At 39.8% G+C, this 22,438-nt stretch overlaps 1 protein-coding gene across 1 annotated transcript in view; it reads right to left on the bottom strand.

Moving 5' to 3' along the window:
* The window catches only part of LOC134533233 (uncharacterized), a 348,667-nt gene that overhangs the window by 9,910 nt on the left and 316,319 nt on the right, over positions 1-22,438 (bottom strand). Inside the window, exons 2-3 of the mRNA XM_063370640.1 lie at positions 9,864-9,941; positions 2,280-2,461 (exon numbers count right to left, since the gene is read on the bottom strand). Coding sequence (XP_063226710.1) covers positions 2,280-2,461; positions 9,864-9,941 — 260 coding nt within the window. The remainder of the gene's footprint in view (positions 1-2,279; positions 2,462-9,863; positions 9,942-22,438) is intronic.

Raw genomic sequence — 22,438 nt, 5'->3', positions numbered from 1 at the left:
TTTAGGTAAAAATTATAAGATTTATAAACACTTCAAACGGATTTGATAGTGTACCTACTAAGCGATATATTAATTTTTTTTTAAATTATACCCCTCATTTTTTCAAACCCTTACAGCAATGGTTAATCTAATCGAAAATTGTTTCAGGCAAAAGATTTAGATAAAAATTATAAGATTTACAAAATATTCGAACGAATTCAATGTTGTGCCTACCAAGGGAGATATGATTTTTTTTTTGTCCTCCGACCCTTGTTCATTCTATCCCTTGCAGTAATGGTTTGTCTAATAGAAAATTATTTCAGACGAAAGTTGTAGATAATAATGTAAGGTTTTGCAATAAAACAGAATGGATTTAACAGTGTACATGGTAGGTAAATTATGCATTTTTACAAATTCTACTCCGTTATTATTTCAACACCCTGCAACAATGGTACGTCTTTACAAAAAAAAATTTCTGACAAAAGTTTTAGATAAAACTTGTAAGATTTAGAAACAATTTGAACGAATTTCATACTGTACCTACTAAGTGAGTTATGGTTTTTTTAAATTATACCCTTAAGTTTTTCAACCCTTTGCAACAATGGTTCGTCTAATTGAAATTTATTTCAGACCAAAGTTTTAGATAAGAATTATATAATTAAGGGACAATTCGTATGAATTTGATGTGCCTACGAAAAAAAGTTACGATTTATTTTTGTCCTACAAACCTTTTTTTTCAACCCCTTGCAGTTATGGTTGTTCATATGGAAAACTTATTCAGACAAAATATTTTGGAATTACTCCTACGAGTTATTAAAAGTTCGAACGGATGTGATATTTCCCATATTATGGAAGGTACAGCGATTTTTCTGTTTTTCAAAAAACCTTCCCCATTTCTACCCTTTTGGTCGGATATTCCCCATTAACGAACTCGACCGAGATTTTCCACCACTAGATTTTACGTATCAGTTTGAAATTGATTTTTAAAAAATTGCGACAGTTATTGTGTCCACAAAATTGTGATTATATATATATATATATATATATATATATATATATATATATATATATATATAACTTTTAAGTTAACGAATGTTCCGGGGTATATGGACCATGAAACGAAAAACTATGTAAAAAAATTTCCGGAATTCGTAACATGGTAACGGCTACAATAGGTAGTAGTATTTCTTTGAAATGTACCTAACAGCGAGACTGCAAACGACACGGAAAGCAACGAAACATATTTGCACGCTACGAACAGGCAGTCTACATTTGTTGAAGCTTTTAAAGTGAAAAAAAAAAAAAAAAAAAAAAAAAATAGTCGCGCGCGCTGTCACGATAATCGTCACGCGAAGCGGAAATCGCCTCTCTCGAAGCGACGTCGACCATCGGGCGAGGACTCCCAGGATCAGATTGTCCCAGCCGGCCGGGCCGGGTGTTCCCACAGGACAAGCCGCGCAGCTCGGGACTAGCCCGTGATGCGAGCATCGGGTGAAATCCGACCTGCGTACCGCTCCACGTAACATGACTCCATTTTGTAAAAATAATATTCACGTCTCACTTACGTCCGAGCGCTCAGCTGCGACTCGAGCCTTCGAGAACGTCACAAATGCATGGGAAAATAATAAGCAATTCGTAGTTACTTAGATGTTATGCGAAAATAAAACCAAATGTTGAGGTTTAAATTTTATTCTCGTGTCATGCAAAGTAAATATTATAAATTTTTTTAAGGTTGCCAGAACAGTTGTCCTTTCTGAACTGCTCTACGAGCGCACATCCCCAGTCAGCATTGAAAATATGCAAGCAGCGCCTGGCGGGTTGTCTTGTTACCAGGCGTCTATGGTTCCCCTTTCCTAGCTGCCCGTACACACATGCGGTGCGCAGAGCTTAAGGAAAAACAACGCGATTTCCAAACTAGTCAAGATATCCGAGTGGGGGTCTGCTTACGAAAAGCATTTAAGAGTTCGCTGAGGGCCGAAAAGTACTTTTGTTTTCGGATTAAGTTTTCAAACTGTGTTTTGAGAAGAGTTAAAATGGATAAAACGCATGTTTTCAGAGTAAGTCTTTAGGCGTAAAACAACCGGTACAGATTATTGAAAGCCCTTGAGGAACTTCCACTACACCTTTATCTTCAATTCTCCGCCATATGATGTTACGGTCACCGCTCGTACGCACGACGAGAAGACTGCGCGCCAGTCCAGAGGCGACACCGCGCTAGAAGCACCAGCGAGCGTCGCGCCTATCACCCCGCCTCACGGACACACATACCAGCTCACGGACATGTAGGCGCCTGTGCTCACCTTGATCATGGCCTTGAGCAGGTTGTAGCGCTGGAACACGTTGCGCACGGCCTTGCTGTCCGTGTACTTGGTCATGAGCGTGATGAGGGACTTCTTGGCCGTGTCGTACGACTCCTCGAGCCGTATGCGCACCGCGCGCAGCCGCTCGTTCGTGTCGATGACCTCCTCCTTGGTCTGGCCGCCTGGCGCGAGACCACACACAGCCCCTCCGCCACTCGCCCACAGACGTGGAACACCTCACCTCCGACACTCTGACACGAAACTCAACGTTGGATTCTTTAAAAACAATGCCGAGCGTGATACATGTACGAAAATTTTGTTTTCAACTACATTTCTGCACGCGAATCACACGGAGTTTCCACGCTCGCCGCTAGAATTCGCTCCCGGAGCAGCTACGTCGTCTAGCGAATCATGATTTTTAGATAGTAGTGTTAAACGGGTTAAATTATATCAAGAAACAGATTCGATGAAAGCGGAAAAAAAAACTTAGCCTAACTCCGGCTTTGGACAACATTTTCAACAATGAATTTTATTAAAATATTGCCCATCTTTTTCAAATTCATTTAAGATTGAATACTATAAAGTTACCACTTTGTCATTGTGAACTTTGGTTTGCGTCATCTGTCACAAATTGCAGCATCGTTGTTACAAATTTACGTTCTATGCGACATCCGTTCTATTCACGAAATTATTCTTACCAAATGATGCATACCGAGAGCTAAGATATTACACATCAATAAATAGGTTAAATATTCTGTCTTCCATTTCGATAAACGAAGCCTAGGATACATTATTAATAGTACACAAAATCATACAACACGTACATACACAGCACATAAGTCGAAGATACATTCGTACACAACACAGCAGTTGGAAACATTCCAATATATTTTTCCCTCACTTACGTCAGTCACAATTTTCACTTTCAAATGTTTGAATTTTGTCAACTTCTTTACAGAATCAATTGTTTGCTTAAACCCAAGCATTTATTTCCACCCTTTTAATTTTAAAGTTACATGAATAATAAACTTTATGAATTTTCTCACAATTAAGTACATATTCGATTTAGTTTCACTTTGACATGCACATATCGAAACGCTCGCTGATTGGCCGCAAACAGAATTCGGCGCACAGCACATGGTTCAAAGTTCAACATGCTGTGCGTTATGCGCTTGCTGTTTTGCTGTGCGTATGTTATTTTCCACTGCGGCTGCTGCTATCTGTGTGTGTACATTAAACTTCCGTGCATCTGTGCTGAGCGCGCGCTGTTAACGAACGTAGCCCAGCTTCAAACGACCAAACGAGCTATCACATCACACTTTCGAAAACAAACGCAGGGAGTAACGTTACGTTTATGGAATAAATAAATGTTTATGCCTTCGTGCATGCAACGGAATACCACGATAGTAGCCGTCCTGCCTCGAAACTTACCCCAGGAAATAAAATGTAGATTCAATTTACATTTAAGTAATTTTGTTTTTAAAACTATGTATTTTCCTCAGTTTACTAGTTTCATGGCGGGCCAGCAGAAATTTGTCTTCGGGCCGCCTATTGACAAGGCCTGGAACCATAGGCGTACCCAGGATTTTTTTCGGGGGGGGGGGGGGGGGGGGGGTTCTTCCAGATATTTCTCGGGGGGGCGGGGGGTTTGGAGAAGGGGGCTTCTGATTTTTAAAGAAAAAATCCATAAACACCAAAAAATAATTGTTTATAATAAACTTTTTTAAGCCTCCAAACTTTTTACAGAAGAATTCTTCTATTATTATTATTATTATTATTATTATTTGGCAAATTCAGTAACCACATTTTCCGGGTCGATGTGTATGTAGTAGTGGACATTCAGTAAGGCCAATCCATTCAGTCTGTCCTGAGATATGGGGTTCCGCAGATAGGATTTTAATCTTCTTAAGCAAGAAAATGTCCTCTCCAGAGTTGCCGTTGAGACGGGAATGGTCGCCAAGACTTTTCGGGGGGGGGGGGGGGGGGTTCAACCACCAAACCCCCCCCCCCCTGGGTACGCCTATGCCTGGAACATATAAAGCTTGTATAAAGGGGCTACTGTGATAAGCTGTACATAGTCCAGGGCTTCTCAACAGCCGACTTGCGGACAACCGAGAAAAACTGCTTGGATGTCAGTTGAAAGAACTCTTTATTTACTGGGGTACGTCAACCAGCTTGGGGCTTAATGTATTTGCATTAAATAAGTACTTTAATGATTATTTCCCTTTATTAACGAGGAAGCATGATAAACATGCCCTTGTGTACCGCTCTTGCGCTGAACGTGCCTTTGTGAGCCGCGCTCGACACAACAGCCTCGTGGCGTTGGTGACTGGACCGGCTTGGCTTTATTAATTTATTTATTTTTTTACTTCTGAACCTCAGGTAATTGTTAAATTATTTTTAAGTGGTCCGAAGTGAAATTTCACTGAGAAGGCCTGCTACGGTTGTCTCAAGCTTAGATTGCAATGCAGAGCAAATGGCGCGAACTGTTGCCCGAGAGAAACCTCCTTTTCACAGACGAGAGAGCCAAACGCCCGATTTTGCATCTTCGGTTTTTTTTGGTTCATTGTAAATGTGTTGATAAAAGGATACTAATGGTCAATTAGGTTAGGTTAGCTACATTATAAATACTTGAAAACATTGTGGACGGTTGGTTATATTGCGTAAGTATAGCTACATTAAAGATACGGGAGAAAAAAAAAGCGAGCATGAACTTCGGGGAACTTCGGGTTTTGGCTCTTTGGTCTGTGAAAATAAGGCTTCCCGTTGCCAGATTGACACTACCAGGCTTTCCAACATTTCAATTCCTATTTGTATGCCATCGATAATTACAAGATTTTGTATTCAATTTTTTTTTTATTTTCTAGGACCTTAAATATTGTCTTTTGACAGTATTAGCACAATTGTATACACTCTGAAAGAAAAAAAAGATATGAATTCTAAACACAAATTTTTATTTCATAGGAGAAACCTTTTATAGCAGACGACCACTATTAATGACGATGCATTACATTAATTATATTTTATGATCAATCAAAGCCAATTTTTTTAAAAATATCAAACGATATAAACATATTTTTGATGACAAGAAATATTGAAACCAAAATGGAGTCTTTGAGTTTCGTTTCCTTATAGGTAAGAATTGAATTTTATCATGTGATGGTATCGATGAAATATAACAAGAACACGTATTTCCAAAATTCATTTGTAACCTTTTTTTAAGGGTAGGTACATTATAATTTTTTCTTTACATTATATAAGGTTATGTCTAAAGATTTGTGTTTTTTTGGATGTATCTGGCAACAGCGCTAATATCGTGGATTGTAAAGTGAAAGGAAAGTAAATGCCCATTCAAATACAAACTAAGGATGAGACACTACAGTTATCGATCTACGTCCTCCTTCTTTTGGTCCCTCGAGATCATCAGTACGTATAGTGAAGTATTCTGAAGTATTTTCCTCCTCCATTTTGATAACTTAACGACCAAAGGAGTATCCGCCACACTTTCGAAAACGAACGCAAGAAGCAATGAAACGTTTATGGAGGTAATGCATGTTTATGTCCTCGTGCAAGTAACGGAACAGCCCTCCTCCCTCGAGACGACACATAAAGCGCTTTCGATAGAGTGATCACTTACGATGTTCCCTTATACGATTTCTTCGTCTACCCGCTTATCTGCCAAACAGGTTTCATCTCATGCACCTCCAATAAAGTTTTGGGTGGTATATTGAAATTTAAGATTATTGATTAACTTGTGAACGCATTACAGAATTAATTAAAACAAGCTTGAGAATAAGAACTCACAAGACAAACAAAAATTTCAAAGAAAAAAGTTCATATATAATATTTGTTAATGTATATTTAAAGCCTTCAGACCAAGTAGTAAGGGATGATACCATTTTCTGAGAGTGTTGTGAGACTAGTTTTTCATTTTTAATTTTTTCAATGTGTCCATATACTATAATGTTTAGTCGATAAACCTGATGGTTATAAAATAATGTTATCACATTAACATATTATATAACGTAAGGTTACCGATAAGAGTCAAAATTGATTAAGAACATTCAAGTTCAAGAAATATTCATATTATTACATAAATGAATATTATTAGTAATTTTTTATCATAGTATTATGCCCCTTACAGTATTATGCCATTTACAGTATCGAGCCCTTAAGAGTATTGTGCACCTGTATGTATTTTGTGTGATTGAGGTGGGAAACCGACAGATAGCCATACTTCGTATTCTTAACAAACGAGGCAGTGACAAGAGCGTATTACTGTGGACTTCAACTATGGCCCTGTCACTTCATGGCTTTTCTAGAACGGAAAATGTGTGCTGTAGTGCGTCCATTGAACATGTAATATTGTTCATGGAAATATACATACCTACCTAATAGTTGGTAAATATGGCCGCTTTTTAGCTACGTTAAAGATTAACGAAAAGACGGATGTAAAAAAAAAATTAGCTTTTAAAAAGTTAATTTTTTTTTCAAACGCTGTTTGTAACACGGTACTGTCAATAAATCTTGTGTAATTTTTAATGATGTGTTTTGTTCTTAAGTTCTACAATCATTATGGTAACACGGCACGCTATCGTTTTAAGCTGAAATGTTTGGCCATGTGATTTAAAAACAGTTATATGATTTTATTTAAACATTTTACCTCTTTAGAATAGAAGAAAAAGAGTTATCTTATACTGGGCAATCAAACAAATGTTGTATTAACATTTTGCTACAAACATAAATATTTTTTTCTGACATTTCATACCGTAAACTGTAATTGAATGTTCTTGAATTTAGAAAAATAACTTATGCCTGTAACCAAGATATTGCCAGTCGATTTCTTACCTGTTGTTAATATAAACTATGGAAGTTTATGTACATATTGTTTTAAATGGTTTGCGACAACACTTCCGAAAATAATTTACTTATTTCAGACGCTTTTCAAAGCGAGTCATTGATTTATTTTAAAAAACAAGATATCAATTTGTTGCCATGTCTAAGATCATTAAATAGTTATGTGGCAATTTTGCGTACTGCACGCTCACAAAGCACGTGCTTGAAATTAGTTCCGGCGCAAAGTAAAATAAAGCGAGTAACTGTCACACGAGTCAAGAAGCTGGCGTTCAGTCAGCGGAGGGGAAGCCTTCTTTTCACAGACGTGAGAGCCGAACGCCCGATCGTGCATCTTCGGTTTTTTTTGTTCATTGTAAAAGGTTAAGTTAGCTACATTATAAATACTTTAAAACATTGTGGACGGTTGATTTGGTTAGGATAGCTACATTAAAGATACTGTGAAATAATGTAAACGGGTTCCTTGTCCTGGATAGCAACATATTAAAAAGTTATTTGCTAAGCAACCATAAAATGATTTTACAGTATTTTTAATTTATCTCTACTTAACTAATATAACCAACCATCCACAATGTTTTAAAGTATTTATAATGTAGATAACCTATCCCAATCGACCGCAAAATTTAATGCCACACCGGTTTATACAATGAGATAGAACGGGGAAAAAAGCGAGCTTGAACTTCGGGGAACTTCGGGTGTGGCTCTCTCGTCTGTGAAATGAAGGCTTCCGGCCAGCGGAGCCGGTGTCTAGCAGTGCCGCCAAGCCACCTCGCAGAATGGCGCCTGTGTCTCGAGGTGCCGGGGTTGGTACTCCTTGCTCTGGCATCGAGAAGTGCGGGCAGACGCCACCCCTGCAGTAACGAGGTGGGTTCGGCAGCCGGTGGCAGGCGCACCAAGAGGGTCATTAAATGTTGGGAGGAAACTGCTAGAAGAAAAAAAAGGAGGGGGGGGGGGGGGGTAAGAAATTCCTTTCATTGCGAACTGAAGCTCGCTCATTAACGTACGCAACGGTGTGGTCACGACGAGAACTGAAATTCCAGGAACTGAAAATTTCAGCACTATTTGCAAATTTGAAAAAAAAAATTTGCAAGTCACGTGTTTCTTGCCAGGTTTTGGACTTTAACATTCAAAATTCTTACGTGTATGTTTTTGAATACCATAAGATACTCTTTGGTTACAGAACAAATCTACATTCAGACGGTGGGGTCTGCTCCCAACGTAGGCATTTGGTTCGAAACGATTCAAAAAATTTTTATTAAAGTTCTCAGTTTTGGATGTATGCTTTTATGGTATAGTATAATTTGTTAACCAACAACCTGAACTCTTTTAAATCTTAAGCTTGCATACTAGGCGTCGTGAAATAATACTGTTGCTCCAGCATCAGTAATAAAATCTGTAATTAAATATTTGTGTGATATTACTCAAACTGTACATTGGTAGAAGGGTTCCCATTCAGTTAGTGTATTTTAACACCTATAAATGTTCATTTATTGTAAAAATGTGGTAAATTTGCTAAAAGCTGTAAAAGTATTTTTACTCCGGAGTATGTAAATTAACATATGCAAGCATTTATAAATTGAATACTAATATTACAAAAATATTTACTATACCAAAATTCTTCAAAATAAAAAAAAATATTATTTTGTAGTTTAATACTATTAAAACTCGATGTGTAATTTAAATTTAATCACTATTAAGTGAAGAAATAAACAATAATTGATTCGATTAGAACTATCTAAAAATCTCAAACATTCCACCACTGTGGACACTAATAGCATTAGCATAAAGAAATGTGTTCAACTAGTTCTTTTTAAACAGTATGCATAGGTACTATTTTCTCGTAAATTTAGTCTGAAGAATATTTTGTACATTGATGATTAAGTAAGTGTGTTTAAATAACTAGTGTGTAGTAATAAAATAGGATATCAATTACTATAACATTCATTGTGTGTGTATTTTCCCATTTACATCCAAATGTGCAATTTAACAAGTAAGTTATTGTAAAAATTCACTGTCATCATTTTCCCATAAAGCGACCAAGGAAGTGTAACTTCAATGGCGCACTCTCCACCTGACCATTCATGACGAGAAGCCTAAGATGTCCATCAAGCTCTGTCCCTGCCCGAACGCGCCCGAATATTCACCTTCGGCCAACCTCGGGATTTGTTTTATTTTTGCGCAGGAAAAATTGAATTCAATAATTATTAAAAGTGGTCGGTTAGGTTAGCTACATTAAAAACACTTTAAAAAACTATGGACGGTTAGTTAGGTTAGTATAGCTACATAAAAATAAACAGAGAAATATAAATATATATAAATGAACCCGAGGTCGGCCGAAGGTGAATATTCGGGCGTGTTCGGGCAGGGACAGAACTTGATGTACATCTTAGGCTTCCTATTCATGACGAGAAGCCTACAACTCACGTAGTTTCGGTTCCCTGCAAGAATTTCCGAAGATTTCCGAAGTTTTGCGTTTCGGTACTAACGCCACTTCAGCCGCTAAATCAGAAGTTTCCAATGAAAACAAGCATGTTGTGACTGACCTAACCTAACCTAACCCTTCGATTTTTTAAATTTCAATTTTTGAGAGAAATCCGAAGTTGCACGAACGTGGTAGGGAACCGAAACTACGTGAGTTGTAGGCTTCCCATTCATGACTCTCGTCCGGAGCAGTGCTACGGCGCATGCGCTAACACGAGTCAGAGCTCCTGGTGGGGGGAGAGTACTCACTGGAGGTGCCTTCGTCCTTCACGTCCTGCACGATGCGGCGAACACTCTGCGTGAACTTGCCCACCAGGTTGGTCCCCGCTGCGGGCACACAAACAAGCCTCCGTCACACGAGCCGCACGAGCCACACGAGCCGCACGAGCCGCACGAGCCGCACGAGCCGCACGAGCCACACGAGCCGCACGAGCCACACGAGCCACACGAGCCGCACGAGCCACACGAGCCACACGAGCCACACGAGCCACACGAGCCGCACGAGCCGCACGAGCCGCACGAGCCGCACGAGCCGCACGAGCCACACGAGCCACACGAGCCGCACGAGCCACACGAGCCGCACGAGCCACACGAGCCGCACGAGCCGCACGAGCCACACGAGCCGCACGAGCCACACGAGCCGCACGAGCCGCACGAGCCGCACGAGCCACACGAGCCGCACGAGCCGCACGAGCCACACGAGCCACACGAGCCGCACGAGCCACACGAGCCGCACGAGCCACACGAGCCGCACGAGCCGCACGAGCCACACGAGCCACACGAGCCGCACGAGCCACACGAGCCGCACGAGCCGCACGAGCCACACGAGCCACACGAGCCACACGAGCCACACGAGCCGCACGAGCCACACGAGCCGCACGAGCCACACGAGCCGCACGAGCCGCACGAGCCACACGAGTCACACGAGCCGCACGAGCCACACGAGCCGCACGAGCCGCACGAGCCGCACGAGCCGCACGAGCCGCACGAGCCGCACGAGCCACACGAGCCGCACGAGCCGCACGAGCCACACGAGCCGCACGAGCCACACGAGCCGCACGAGCCGCACGAGCCGCACGAGCCACACGAGCCGCACGAGCCGCACGAGCCGCACGAGCCGCACGAGCCACACGAGCCGCACGAGCCGCACGAGCCGCACGAGCCGCACGAGCCACACGAGCCGCACGAGCCACACGAGCCGCACGAGCCGCACGAGCCACACGAGCCACACGAGCCGCACGAGCCGCACGAGCCACACGAGCCGCACGAGCCGCACGAGCCGCACGAGCCACACGAGCCGCACGAGCCACACGAGCCGCACGAGCCGCACGAGCCACACGAGCCACACGAGCCACACGAGCCACACGAGCCACACGAGCCGCACGAGCCGCACGAGCCACACGAGCCACACGAGCCGCACGAGCCACACGAGCCACACGAGCCACACGAGCCACGCGATAAACATATTTCCTTCGGAAACCAGCTGCAAAATAAATATATTGTAATACTATAAGAAAACTACTGTAAATTTCTCACAACACATTACTTTGGTTTGAACCAGAAAAGGGATTAATGGCCAAAACAAGAACGAAAGTGCGGTCTTACGTCCTTCCTGATTCACCTACAATCATAGTAATGAGCCTCAAAGGTCTCAAGCTAGTTCATAGTTGCTTGTGAAGAAACAAAGAGGGTTCCATGCAAATAGCTTTTTTGCATGAGTAAAATACTTTTTTTTTGTACACAGTACTAAACATATATAGCCACGTTTAGGAAAATTTTAAAATACTGATTGATGTTTACTACAATAATAAATTTTTATTATGCGGAAGATAATCGAGTATCGAACAATTGGCCTTAATTTTTTTTTATCATGCTTATTGATACGCGCAGTTAATACTGGAAAGCTATTCAGGGTACGGTTTACAAATAACTTTAACGACACAAAACTTAAATGGCCGGGCAAGATTCAAAATTCCAGTAGCAAAGCGAAAATGTTTTTTTTTTTTTTTTTTTTTTTTTAACGATACAGTTGCTTTCATGTAAATGTACAAATTTACACATATCTGTAATTTTAAATGATTTTTTTCATTCACAAAAAAAAAAAAGAAGTACAATGCAGGGCAACCCAGAGGCCTTGGCCTGAATCCCAGCTCGGCAGCCTTACTCTCCAGACACCACATGTTCCCAGCGCCTCTCCAGGCAGGGAAGCTTTCATTTCACAGAAGAGAGAGCCAAACGCCCTTCGTGCATCTGCGTTTTTTTTTTGTTCATTGTAACTCATGATAACTAATGGTCAATTAAGTTAGGTTAGCTACATTATAAATACTTTAAAACATTGTGGACGATTGATTTGGTTAGGACAGCTACATTAAAGATACTGTGAAATCATGTAAACGGTTTCCTAGCCCTAGCAACCATAAAATGATTTTACAGTACTTTTAATGTAGCTGTACTTACCTAATATAACCAACCATCCACAGTGTTTTAAAGTATTTATAATGTAGCTAACCTATCCTAATCGACCGCAAAATTTATTGCCACACCGGTTTATACGAGATAGAACGGGAAAAAAAAGCGAGCATGAACTTCGGGGAACTTCGGGTGTGGCTCTCTCGTCTGTGAAATGAAGGCTTCCTCTCCAGGCAACTGCTGGAATGGCTTCTCATCATAGTCTGTGGCGGAGCACTCTCCTACAATACCCATGATCGTCTCTAACGACTTTGTTGTCATCGAGGCTTAGAGCCCAACATAACTTAAATAATATCTATGATTCTCAGTGGTACCTCATTCATTTAGCCTTTGAGTATAGGTATATATCTTATGGAAAATTTTGTTTTTGTGACGTAGTATCTTATGCCTCCGACTGCTACTACAGCATGTCGGTGACGCGATCTCAAAAGATTTTACCCATTCAAAAAGAATCCAACACGCACATGTAGCAGCCGAGTATATACAATGTATTAGTGTCTATATGCGTATACATGTACACAGGCCGCTGCGCGTCGCCAGTCTGGCGCAACACGCCACTAGCATGTCGGTGACGCGAACCCATAAGTTTTGCCCCTACCAAAATCGACCAACGCGGCTATAGAAGTTTTCACTTAAAAAAAAAAAAAACATATTTGAATTAATGAGTACAAATAAAAGTAAATTAATCAATTAAATTGTAGATTTCATTTCACTCCTTCTTTGTATCCATACAAAATAGTGGTAATTCAATAAAAAAAGATTATATTTTATACATAAAAGTATGCAATAATTTCATCAATGTTTTGTTATGACGTTGTCACGTTAAACTATCGTCCGTAAATTGACTTTACAGACAAACAATTTTTAAGTTTGTATTTTGTGTTGAGGGTAAAAGTTGTTGACCAAAACTTCAAGCCAGATGTCGGAAGTTACTGATTGTGTCAGGGTCTAACATTAACTCACTGCGCGGACCCAGATCCAGGCGATGATGGGTAGCCAAGCAGAGCCTGGTCTCCGTCCAGTAAACACATTAGCTGCGCGCGGGACAGCGATTATCCGCGTCACGGCGTTGCTTAGTTAATAAACACCGGAGCCGTGTTATCGCCGCGTAGGGTGCGTCAGTCGGCCGCCATCTTGCGCCCGTTCTCCAGCCAATGGGCGGCTCTCCCGCCGCGACCAGCATGCACCGCGACAGAGTGACGACAGAATCGTATCCCCTTGGAATGGGTACCTTTCATACTTTATGTGGTGGTAGTGTAGCTGGGTAGAAACCGGAAAGCTACCCTTTCAGATTTCTTTAAGTGATTCGGTTTTAATGCAAATATGCACTGGAAATGTATACCCTCGTAAAGGGTACCTTTCAGGATTTTCTGTACAATGACAGCAGATAATAAACTAAAAAAGTTCCCCTTACGATTTCTTAAAATGCATATTATTTTATGCTTTAAAATCGTGAAAGTTATCCTCTCTAACCCAAACCTTACCTTACCTAACCTAACCTAACCTAACCTAACATAACCTAACCTAACATAACCTAACCTAACCTAACCTAACCTTTCCGAGGGGATACCTTTCCAGTGCATATTTGCATTAAAACCAAAACATTTTAAGAAATCGGAAAGGGCACCTTTCCAGTTTGTTTCTGCTGTGTCATTGTACAGAAAATCCTGAAAGGTACCCTTTCCGAGGGGATACCTTTCCAGTGCATATTTGCATTAAAACAGAAACATTTTAAGAAATCGGAAAATGTACCTTTCCAGTTGATACCCAGCTTCACTACCGCCACCAAAAGTATGAAAGGTACTCTTTACAAGGGGATACAATTCAGCCCCCCCCCCCCCCTTCGCGGCAGAGACCCCCTTGATGGCACCCAGGGGGTGGTCAGCAACAAGCATTAAATACGGCAATCGTAGCAGACTTCCTCTAGTTTATCAATATACTATAAATTTCTATCCTAATGTGTATAACACCTTTTTGTTATAGGTTTAATATTATGAGGCGTTTAGTCCCGCCTCAAATTATTTAAGATTTATTTTGTAATTAAGATTTTGTTAGCTATTTGATCTGCGTATCGCAATTGTTTTTCGGAACTAGTTTTGTAGCGCTCGGTAGGTTGTGCATACCGTATCTACGGCGCGCCCTGGTTGTTTTGTTCCCTGGCCGCTGCGAGGCGCTGTGATCAGCGTAGCGAGCGGAGCTGCGACACGGCGGTAGCTGCGGTAGCTTGGGTAGCGGCCTGCTACTAGCTGCTACCAGCTGCTACTGGACCTGGCAGCATGGTCAGCTGCACCGCACGAACGAGACGTGGCAGCACACTTCACTGCAGTAGCGGGCAAACAAGTAAGGTGGACCACCTACAACAATACGGTCTGGAAATGGGGCTGTTTTATTGGTGGGTTCGTGTCACAGTGAGGCCAGGCAGCAGAATAATAGCTTTTATTTGCGATTTTCTGGCACGCACTTTTGTATCGGATCACTGAACTACGTAAATTTAAAGTTGCTAAACATTATGGCATTTACAGTGTATACATAGAACATTTACTTCAAGCATAATCATAATGGATTTATAGTTATGAGTGTAGATTTACTAAACAGCAAATACTCCGTCGCATTCATTTGTGCTCACGACCGAGGCTCCACGGTAGGCCAGTAGCGGAGTGCGTAATATTGGTTAAATACAGCTTGTTCCACGCAGCAAGGCTTTGTATCGTTAATATACTTGAGTTGACACGTTTTATTTTGGACTTGTAATGTTCATGTTATTACTCCGTATGGTTCATGGCAGAGACTCAAAAGTGTTGGGACGTTGGTGGTTTTTGAAATAATATTTTTGACGTGACAACGTCTAATAAATCGATGAACGCAGGCTGCACGCACGAAAAAGTGTCCCGTTACGCACATTGTTCCGTTACGCTGTGTCCCGTTACACTCATTGTTCTGTTACGCTCATTTTACGCTTGCGCCGCACCGACAGAAGTGAAAACTTAAAACTTTGTTTATAAATGTGTAATAATATGAAATAATTTCTACGTCAAATGTACGTAAGAAAATGAATCTGATTACTAGTATAATTTCAAGTATTTATTATTTTATTATTAAAAAAAGTAGCATTTGTCGGCGAGTGCAGTAATAATAGGTTATGTTAGATATTTGGTTACAGATTATTTATATGAAAACTTGTTCATAATTATATTTAAACTTTATAGCTAAACGCCAGTTTTTAAAATTAATTACAAGTCATCTACACGTGAACTGTTTCGTCGACTGTTTATAAAGTGAAGTGAAAAGTTAATGTGGTTTTAATTGCTTATTACAACAACAATTTCGGCAATAAAGGTTAGTTATTCTTGCATTTTAAAAATCTGATTACTAGTATAATTTCAAGTATTTATTATTTTATTATTAAAATAAAAAAGATTCAATTTTATTCATAAAAGTATGCAATCATTTCATCAATGTTTTGTTATGACGTCACGTTAAACTATCGTCCGTAAACCGACTTTACAGACAACCAATTTTTTTTTATCAGAACGGGCGTGACCAGTAAAGTGGAAGAGGCTATGTGTAAGTCGGCGGTCCGCGAGCAGTTGTTCCGCGCGCGTCTGTTGCCTTTAATTAAACTTTAATGAAGTGCATTTACGTTCATTACTAAGTGTTGAGAAACTTTGCAATTATCAAGTGTAATTAACAAAGACAGTATAAACAATGCAATACTTCGAGACGTCCATGCATCTGAGACACTTAACGAATTGTAGTCGGCGCAAAAATTGATTAGCACTGGTTACCCACAAGAAGAGATATTTGAATATTGTTGCACTTATATTTTAACGTCTTTTTAATATTTTTCTAGTGGGGCGTTAAAAATAGACTACTTCCTAATTAAGTATACACTTATTGACATTAAATCCTTGGGTGGCGTAAAATATTTTAGTATATTTTTGTATAAACTTAAATTTTTGTAATTAATTTTTTAATATATCTTATTTAAATAAAAGTTAAATACTCACATACACTTTTGTGTATTATATATTTTTTTTTGGCAATTTTACGCTGCAGAGTACTATTAAGATTCAAACCAAACTGTAATTTTAAAATTAGTTATCTATTGGTTACCTAACTTAGTGTCGTGGTTGGCACCCCCTGTGTCACACCACCACAAGTCAGACACCCGTCTGGGAACAGCCTTAAACACTCCACGTAAATTCGTAATCTTTTTCAAATTATTATTTTGCGGGCTGCTCCAATAAACCGGTGCCCCAAAATTCTTAAGTAAATTATTCAAAGAACTTTTGGAAAAGGAAGAGAACAGAGTAATAGTATTTAAAACGAAAAACACGTAATTACTTGAAATGCCAAAAACTTTAATAGGACTACTTGCGCATGAACATGGCAGGCAATTTAATTGAAGACAAAATCTCAAAAAGGTTACAATAATACCTATAACCTTTTGCCCTATAGAGCTACAGAGGCTTTTAATAGAGCCACGTTTTAGTATATACCAATAAATAAATACTGTAATAAACCCATAAATAAAATCAGACATTGATGAAAAGCTGCTCCATATATATATATATATATACATATATATATATAAATAATGAATTACAATTATTTTTAAATAAAAGTTAATAAAAATAAATGTCACTCTAAAATGTCTTAATTACCCCCGGGTGATTTTTAATTTTCGACGCTTCGCTTCGCATGATACAAGGTTCGTTAAAATTGGTACCACGATGGAACATACACTCGAAGTTGTGGGCAGGGTCTTTTTGCAGAAGTTATTTTTGAATTATTTACTGTTATTTAGGCAAAGTCCAAATCAACGCCCCGGGATTACAGGGGCAAAAGTTCAGGGCCGGAATCACTTACTTGGACGAACGATGTACGTTGAATCACACCCCGGACCTCTGGCCCGGAGTTTAGCGGGCTGTAATTTAGCAGAGGTGCTAAATGCTTCATATTAACTCTGCAATCAGCAGAAAATGTAGCGTGAACTCTTCTTCTTCTTGGCGGCACCCGTGACGACGTAAGTATTCCCAAATATTGTAATAGGATAATATGGGAAACAGACAAAAAAATGCGAGACATGTTGTTCAGCGAACCTGGCGGCGTGGACTGAACCTACGCTTTGGAAATGGCGGTAAAAGGCATTGAAGTGTGTTTGGTGCTATAAGATGATGGTTCTATTTGCGAATAAATAAACACATTATTATGTGAACAGTAATTCAGAATGGCCGGAAATATTTGTGCGGTGTTTGGCTGCAAAAATTACAACATTACTAACTGCTCAAAGTCTTTTATCAGATTTCCAGCGGACGCAACGCAGTAAGTGTTTCGCGTTTCGCGTATTCACAATTTTAACCCCTTTGTTTTATATTTTTGTCTCTTATTATAAAGTAATTATTTATTATAATTCCTTACCATTCTTGTAACATGATTTGTTTACAGCAGTTTCTTTCGGTTTAATTAAGGAATTTTATTTAAAATGCAGTCACATTTTCAGGTGAGAAATTAATTTAATGCATACAATTTACTTCCGTTACTAAAACTAGTTGTTCTTGTTTCCTTAAAAATAAAACAGCTGGAAAACCAATTAGATACTACATACTACTTGTTCAGTTATTTTGATAGATTATATTTTGCACATAATTACATATCTATCTTTGACACATACCTTTAAATAAAGTCTGAGAAGAGTTCTGTATGAATAATAGCATTAAATTTGTTTGAATTTCTAGTTTTGGTAAAAACAGCACTTAATTGTGTAAACATGTTGCCTTTAATATGCACGTAAAATTGAATTACGCGGGGCTTTCTTCAGTCCACGCCGCTAGAATGCACTGCAGTCTGGTGTCTCGCGCTTCGCAAATGCTAATTGGCCGGAGTTTCCCATATTATCCTATTACAATATTTGGTATTCCCCAATGCTCAATACACGTCAGCTGATTTTATTGAAAAAAGTATTCGCGAGCTTGGCCCGGCCCAATACCACGAGCCATCGCGCCCGTTACGCTCGAAGCGCACCCACGCCATACGGCGATCAGCTGACGACACTCCGCCTACAGCTCATTCTGTCTTTTTTTTTCTTGACGTATTTCCCCCACCACCTTACAGCCTTGGAACAGTCCATTTGCATGCTCACAGCGGGGGAGCGTCGCACACAGTATTTTGATTGAAAGTCCAAAGCGTTATTATTAAATATTAAGAAACTAAACCATTAACGTAAAAAAATAACATAATATAAAAACATATTTAAAAATAAGATTTACAAAACTTATAACAAACCAATACTTTTTTTAAAAAAAATAAAGGGGCAAATATTAAAACTAAAATTACGTAACAGCCATAATTCAAAATTAATTAAAATAAATCTAAAATCAAGTGGCCATGCCGCCTATGGCCACATTAGTCATAAATATTGTATTGAATGTATGCAACAGTTTTTATATTGCAGTAAAAGAGATATTTCATTGTTATTTTTCCTTTGACCACAAGTTTAAATAATTCAGGGGTGTCTAGTTTTTTTGTAACCTATGCTCGGGCTCTGAAAGTCTTAATTGCACCCATACGAGACGTCGCAATTAGAGCCAAGATTATAATGCAAGCCTATACCAAATTGCCTGTGCATAATCAAGATTTCGAGAATGCCCATTGGTCGACAACAGGGTTCAACATCTTTTGATTGGACACCCACATATCATCCTTGTTTATTACCGGCTCAGAGCCGTGAAGGGTGTGACAAGAGCACTTCAGTCCTATCATGAACGTGAATCGGTTGTATATTAGTTTCAAGTGCACTTAGCTACCCAAAAAAATCCACGGAATAATCGTGGTTCAAGTTATTTCCTATGAATGATGCTAGGATATCTGTATATTTTTCTTAGTGAGTACCCTAAATAGGTATAACGTTAGGGGCTGTAGTTAGTTTGTCAGCTATAGGGATGGCGAATATTTTCCTTTGCAACTAAAAACCACGTGTTCACAACTACGCGATATTTCTTCTGCTGTATCTCGTACTTCGCGCCACACCCGTTACGCTGTTGTGAATCCTGCATAATATATTAAGAAAGAATATCAATAATAAAAATCAAACCAAACAAAGAACACAAATTGTTACGATTGCAGACAGGGCTGCGACACGCGCCAGGTTCGGAGCTGGCTGGCGGCCATGCCAGGCCACTGGTGGTGTCACTGGTGTCGCTAAGAGTTTTCATCAGTGAAGAAATGGGGGTTCTCTGTAAAGTCGGTTTACGGACGATAATTTTACGCGACAACGTCATAAGAAAACACTGATGAAAAAGTACTTATTGATACATTGTTAATTAAAATTTGATAACTTGTGATTTTTTTTTAAACTGGCGTTGAGCTAGATGAAAATACATGCAATTAAATATGAATCAATACACTTAATTAAATTCATCCATGATTTGATTTTTTTCAATATTTGCAAGTTTAATGTGAATAATTTGTTTAAAAATAAATATGAGCAATTTTTTTTTAGAAATAAACTTTAATCAAGTTAATGTTAATCAAAAGTTAATTGAAAACGATGAAATTGAATTCATAAATCAAATTCATGAAACTGATGCTTTTGAAAAGCCCGCCAAAACCTGCGGAACGTGACAATGAGTCACGCTTTTTCGTGCGTGCAGCCGGCGTTCATCGATTTATAAGACGTTATCACGTCAAAATTTTATTTAAATATGTATATTTTTTTCTTATGTCTTGCAGCTGAAACAGTTTTAAGGCAGGCAGTTTTTCGTTTACTTTAGTACAATCGTCACCATGAATGACTGTCATAATTCGATTACAAAATGTTCTGATTTCTTGGAAAGAACTATACTATTTTGTAGTGCAAACACTAACATAGAAACAATATTATGAAATACGAGGTTTTTTTTTTCAACCTCCGATCGGCTGTAATAAAAAAACGGGAATGAATTGGGAAATTATTTTAATGTCAAAAGAAACGTACATCTTTACTCTATTTTTCCACATAATCACCGTGCAGATTGAGGCATTTGTCGTACCGATGCACCAGCTTTCCAATACCCTCTGCATAAAATGATGCCTCCTGCCTATTCAGCCACGATTTAACAGTGCTCTGCAGTTCATCATTGGTGTTGAAGCGTCGTCCTCCAAGCCACTTTTTCAACGTGGGGAAAAGGTGATAGTCACTCGGTGCCAAATCTGGACTGTAAGGAGGGTGATCAAACACTTCCTATCGAAATCTTGCAAGGAGTTGTGTTACGGCGGCACTATGCGGTCGGGCGTTGTCATGAAGCCAGACAACACCAGATGTCAGCATTCCTCTCCGCGTGTTGCGTATCGACTGTCTTAGCCGTCGTAGTGTCGCGCAGTATGCAGCAGCATTGATTGTTGTCCCTGGCTCCATGAAATCAACCAGTAGCACACCATGGTGATCCCAGAACACTGTAGCCATCTGTTTCTTGGTGCTGAATGTCCGTTTGAACTTTTTCGGCTTGTTTGGAGAATAGGTGTGCATCCACTGTTGTGATTGAAGTTTTGTTTCTTCATTATCGAAATGAATCCATGTTTCATCACCTGTAACAATTTGAGTCAAAAAGTGTTCACCATCGTCTGCGTAACGCAGCAAAAACGACAAGGCTGATGCCATTCGCCGCTCCTTGTTGATGTCAGTCAACATCTTGGGTACCCATCGGGCACAGATTTTCCTGTATCCGAGATTTTCTGTAACAATGGCGTATAGGGCTGACCTTGAAATGAGCGGAAATTGTTCAGACAGTTCTGAAATCGTGAATCGACGTCTCTCACGAACAACTGCATCAACTCTCTGAACTGTTTCATCTGTTGCTACCGACTTCCTTCCTTGGCCACCTTCATCATGAACATCAATACGGCCTTCGCGGAATTTCCGACACCACTCTCGCACAACGCCATCGCTCATAAATTTTTCACCGTACACAACACTCATTCGGCGATGGATTTCTGCTGCAGTGTGCCCTTCTGCCTGTAAGAAACGGATGACTCCACGCAGCTCGCATTTCGCCGTACAGTTTATCGTTGCAGCCATGTTGACATTCCCATAACCAAGCTTCAACTGAGGTGTGAGTTGGCCGCTCCACATGGTTGGTGGAAGGGGGTAAACACTACGAGACGTGTCGATTCGTGTATGAGCGATTAGGGTATCGATTAATGGGCATGCCATGGAGAAATGAAACTGTAATCACACTGCAGGGCACTGTTAAAACGTGGCTGAATAGGCAGGAGGCATCATTTTATGCAGAGGGTATTGGAAAGCTGGTGCATCGGTACGACAAATGCCTCAATCTGCACGGTGATTATGTGGAAAAATAGAGTAAAGATGTACGTTTATTTTGACATTAAAATAATTTCCCAATTCATTCCCGTTTTTTTATTACAGCCGATCGGAGGTTGAAAAAAAAATAACCCTCGTATTTAAAAATTTTTTTAAAGTATATTCATGCCTAATACACTACGTTAAATTTCTACCCTGAGAAAATTACCATGGGCAGAGCTCAAAAGTTACTTCAATGTGAACAGTCATGCGAGATATGGGAATCAATGCCATGCCATGAATCCGCAAAAATAGGGTCTTTGAAAGGTTTCGTAGTAAGTTTATGGTGAAGCCACAACCTATTATACATTTCGTCCGAAATAGAATATGTAGGGGAAATGTCTACCAGCTGAAAGATCTATGGAAATAAATGAATTATGGTGAGAGCCACAGCGTTTAAAAACTTTTATTTTATAATTGCGGTTGAACAGTTAGAAAAATTAAATTTCTGTTGAAACTCTGGCTTACTGTGTTTCACTGTGTGTTTCCCTAAACGTCTGGTGGAAAGTTACTCCCCCCCCCCCGTCCCCCCCCCAAGGTGCCAATATTACTGTTAACAAGCTATTTCCAAGGAGAGAACATCAATCTATCGTAATTCAGTACATACACTCGATCGAAAACGCGCCATTTTCTACAGTTCAAACTCAAAACTCTCAGCCGTTTCCACAGTGACGCGGAAACGTGAAAATGGAAACCGTTGAGATTTAATATAACGGTAACGAAACATTAATATGATTGAAAAATTGTTGAGATAGGAGAAAATAACACGGTCAAGATTTGCTGTATATTATAACATTATAAGTATAATAAAAATAAACCACGACGTAATGATAGAATACGGTTCGTGTACTGATAATCTTATACGTTTTTAAAATGTTAACAATTACAGCTGCAACAGCGACTAAATGCTCGGCTTCTATTGGTCGCACGGAGTTAGGTAAACAGTAGAGCTGGGTGTTGCCCAACGTAAGCTTTCGTATCCGCATGAGTACCAACATAAATGTTTTGTTTCGTG

This window comes from Bacillus rossius, chromosome 6 (assembly GCF_032445375.1).
Source record: "Bacillus rossius redtenbacheri isolate Brsri chromosome 6, Brsri_v3, whole genome shotgun sequence".
Lineage (NCBI taxonomy): Eukaryota > Metazoa > Arthropoda > Insecta > Phasmatodea > Bacillidae > Bacillus > Bacillus rossius.
The sequence above is the reverse complement of the archived record's forward strand: the minus strand, read 5'-3'. Positions and strand labels throughout refer to the sequence as shown.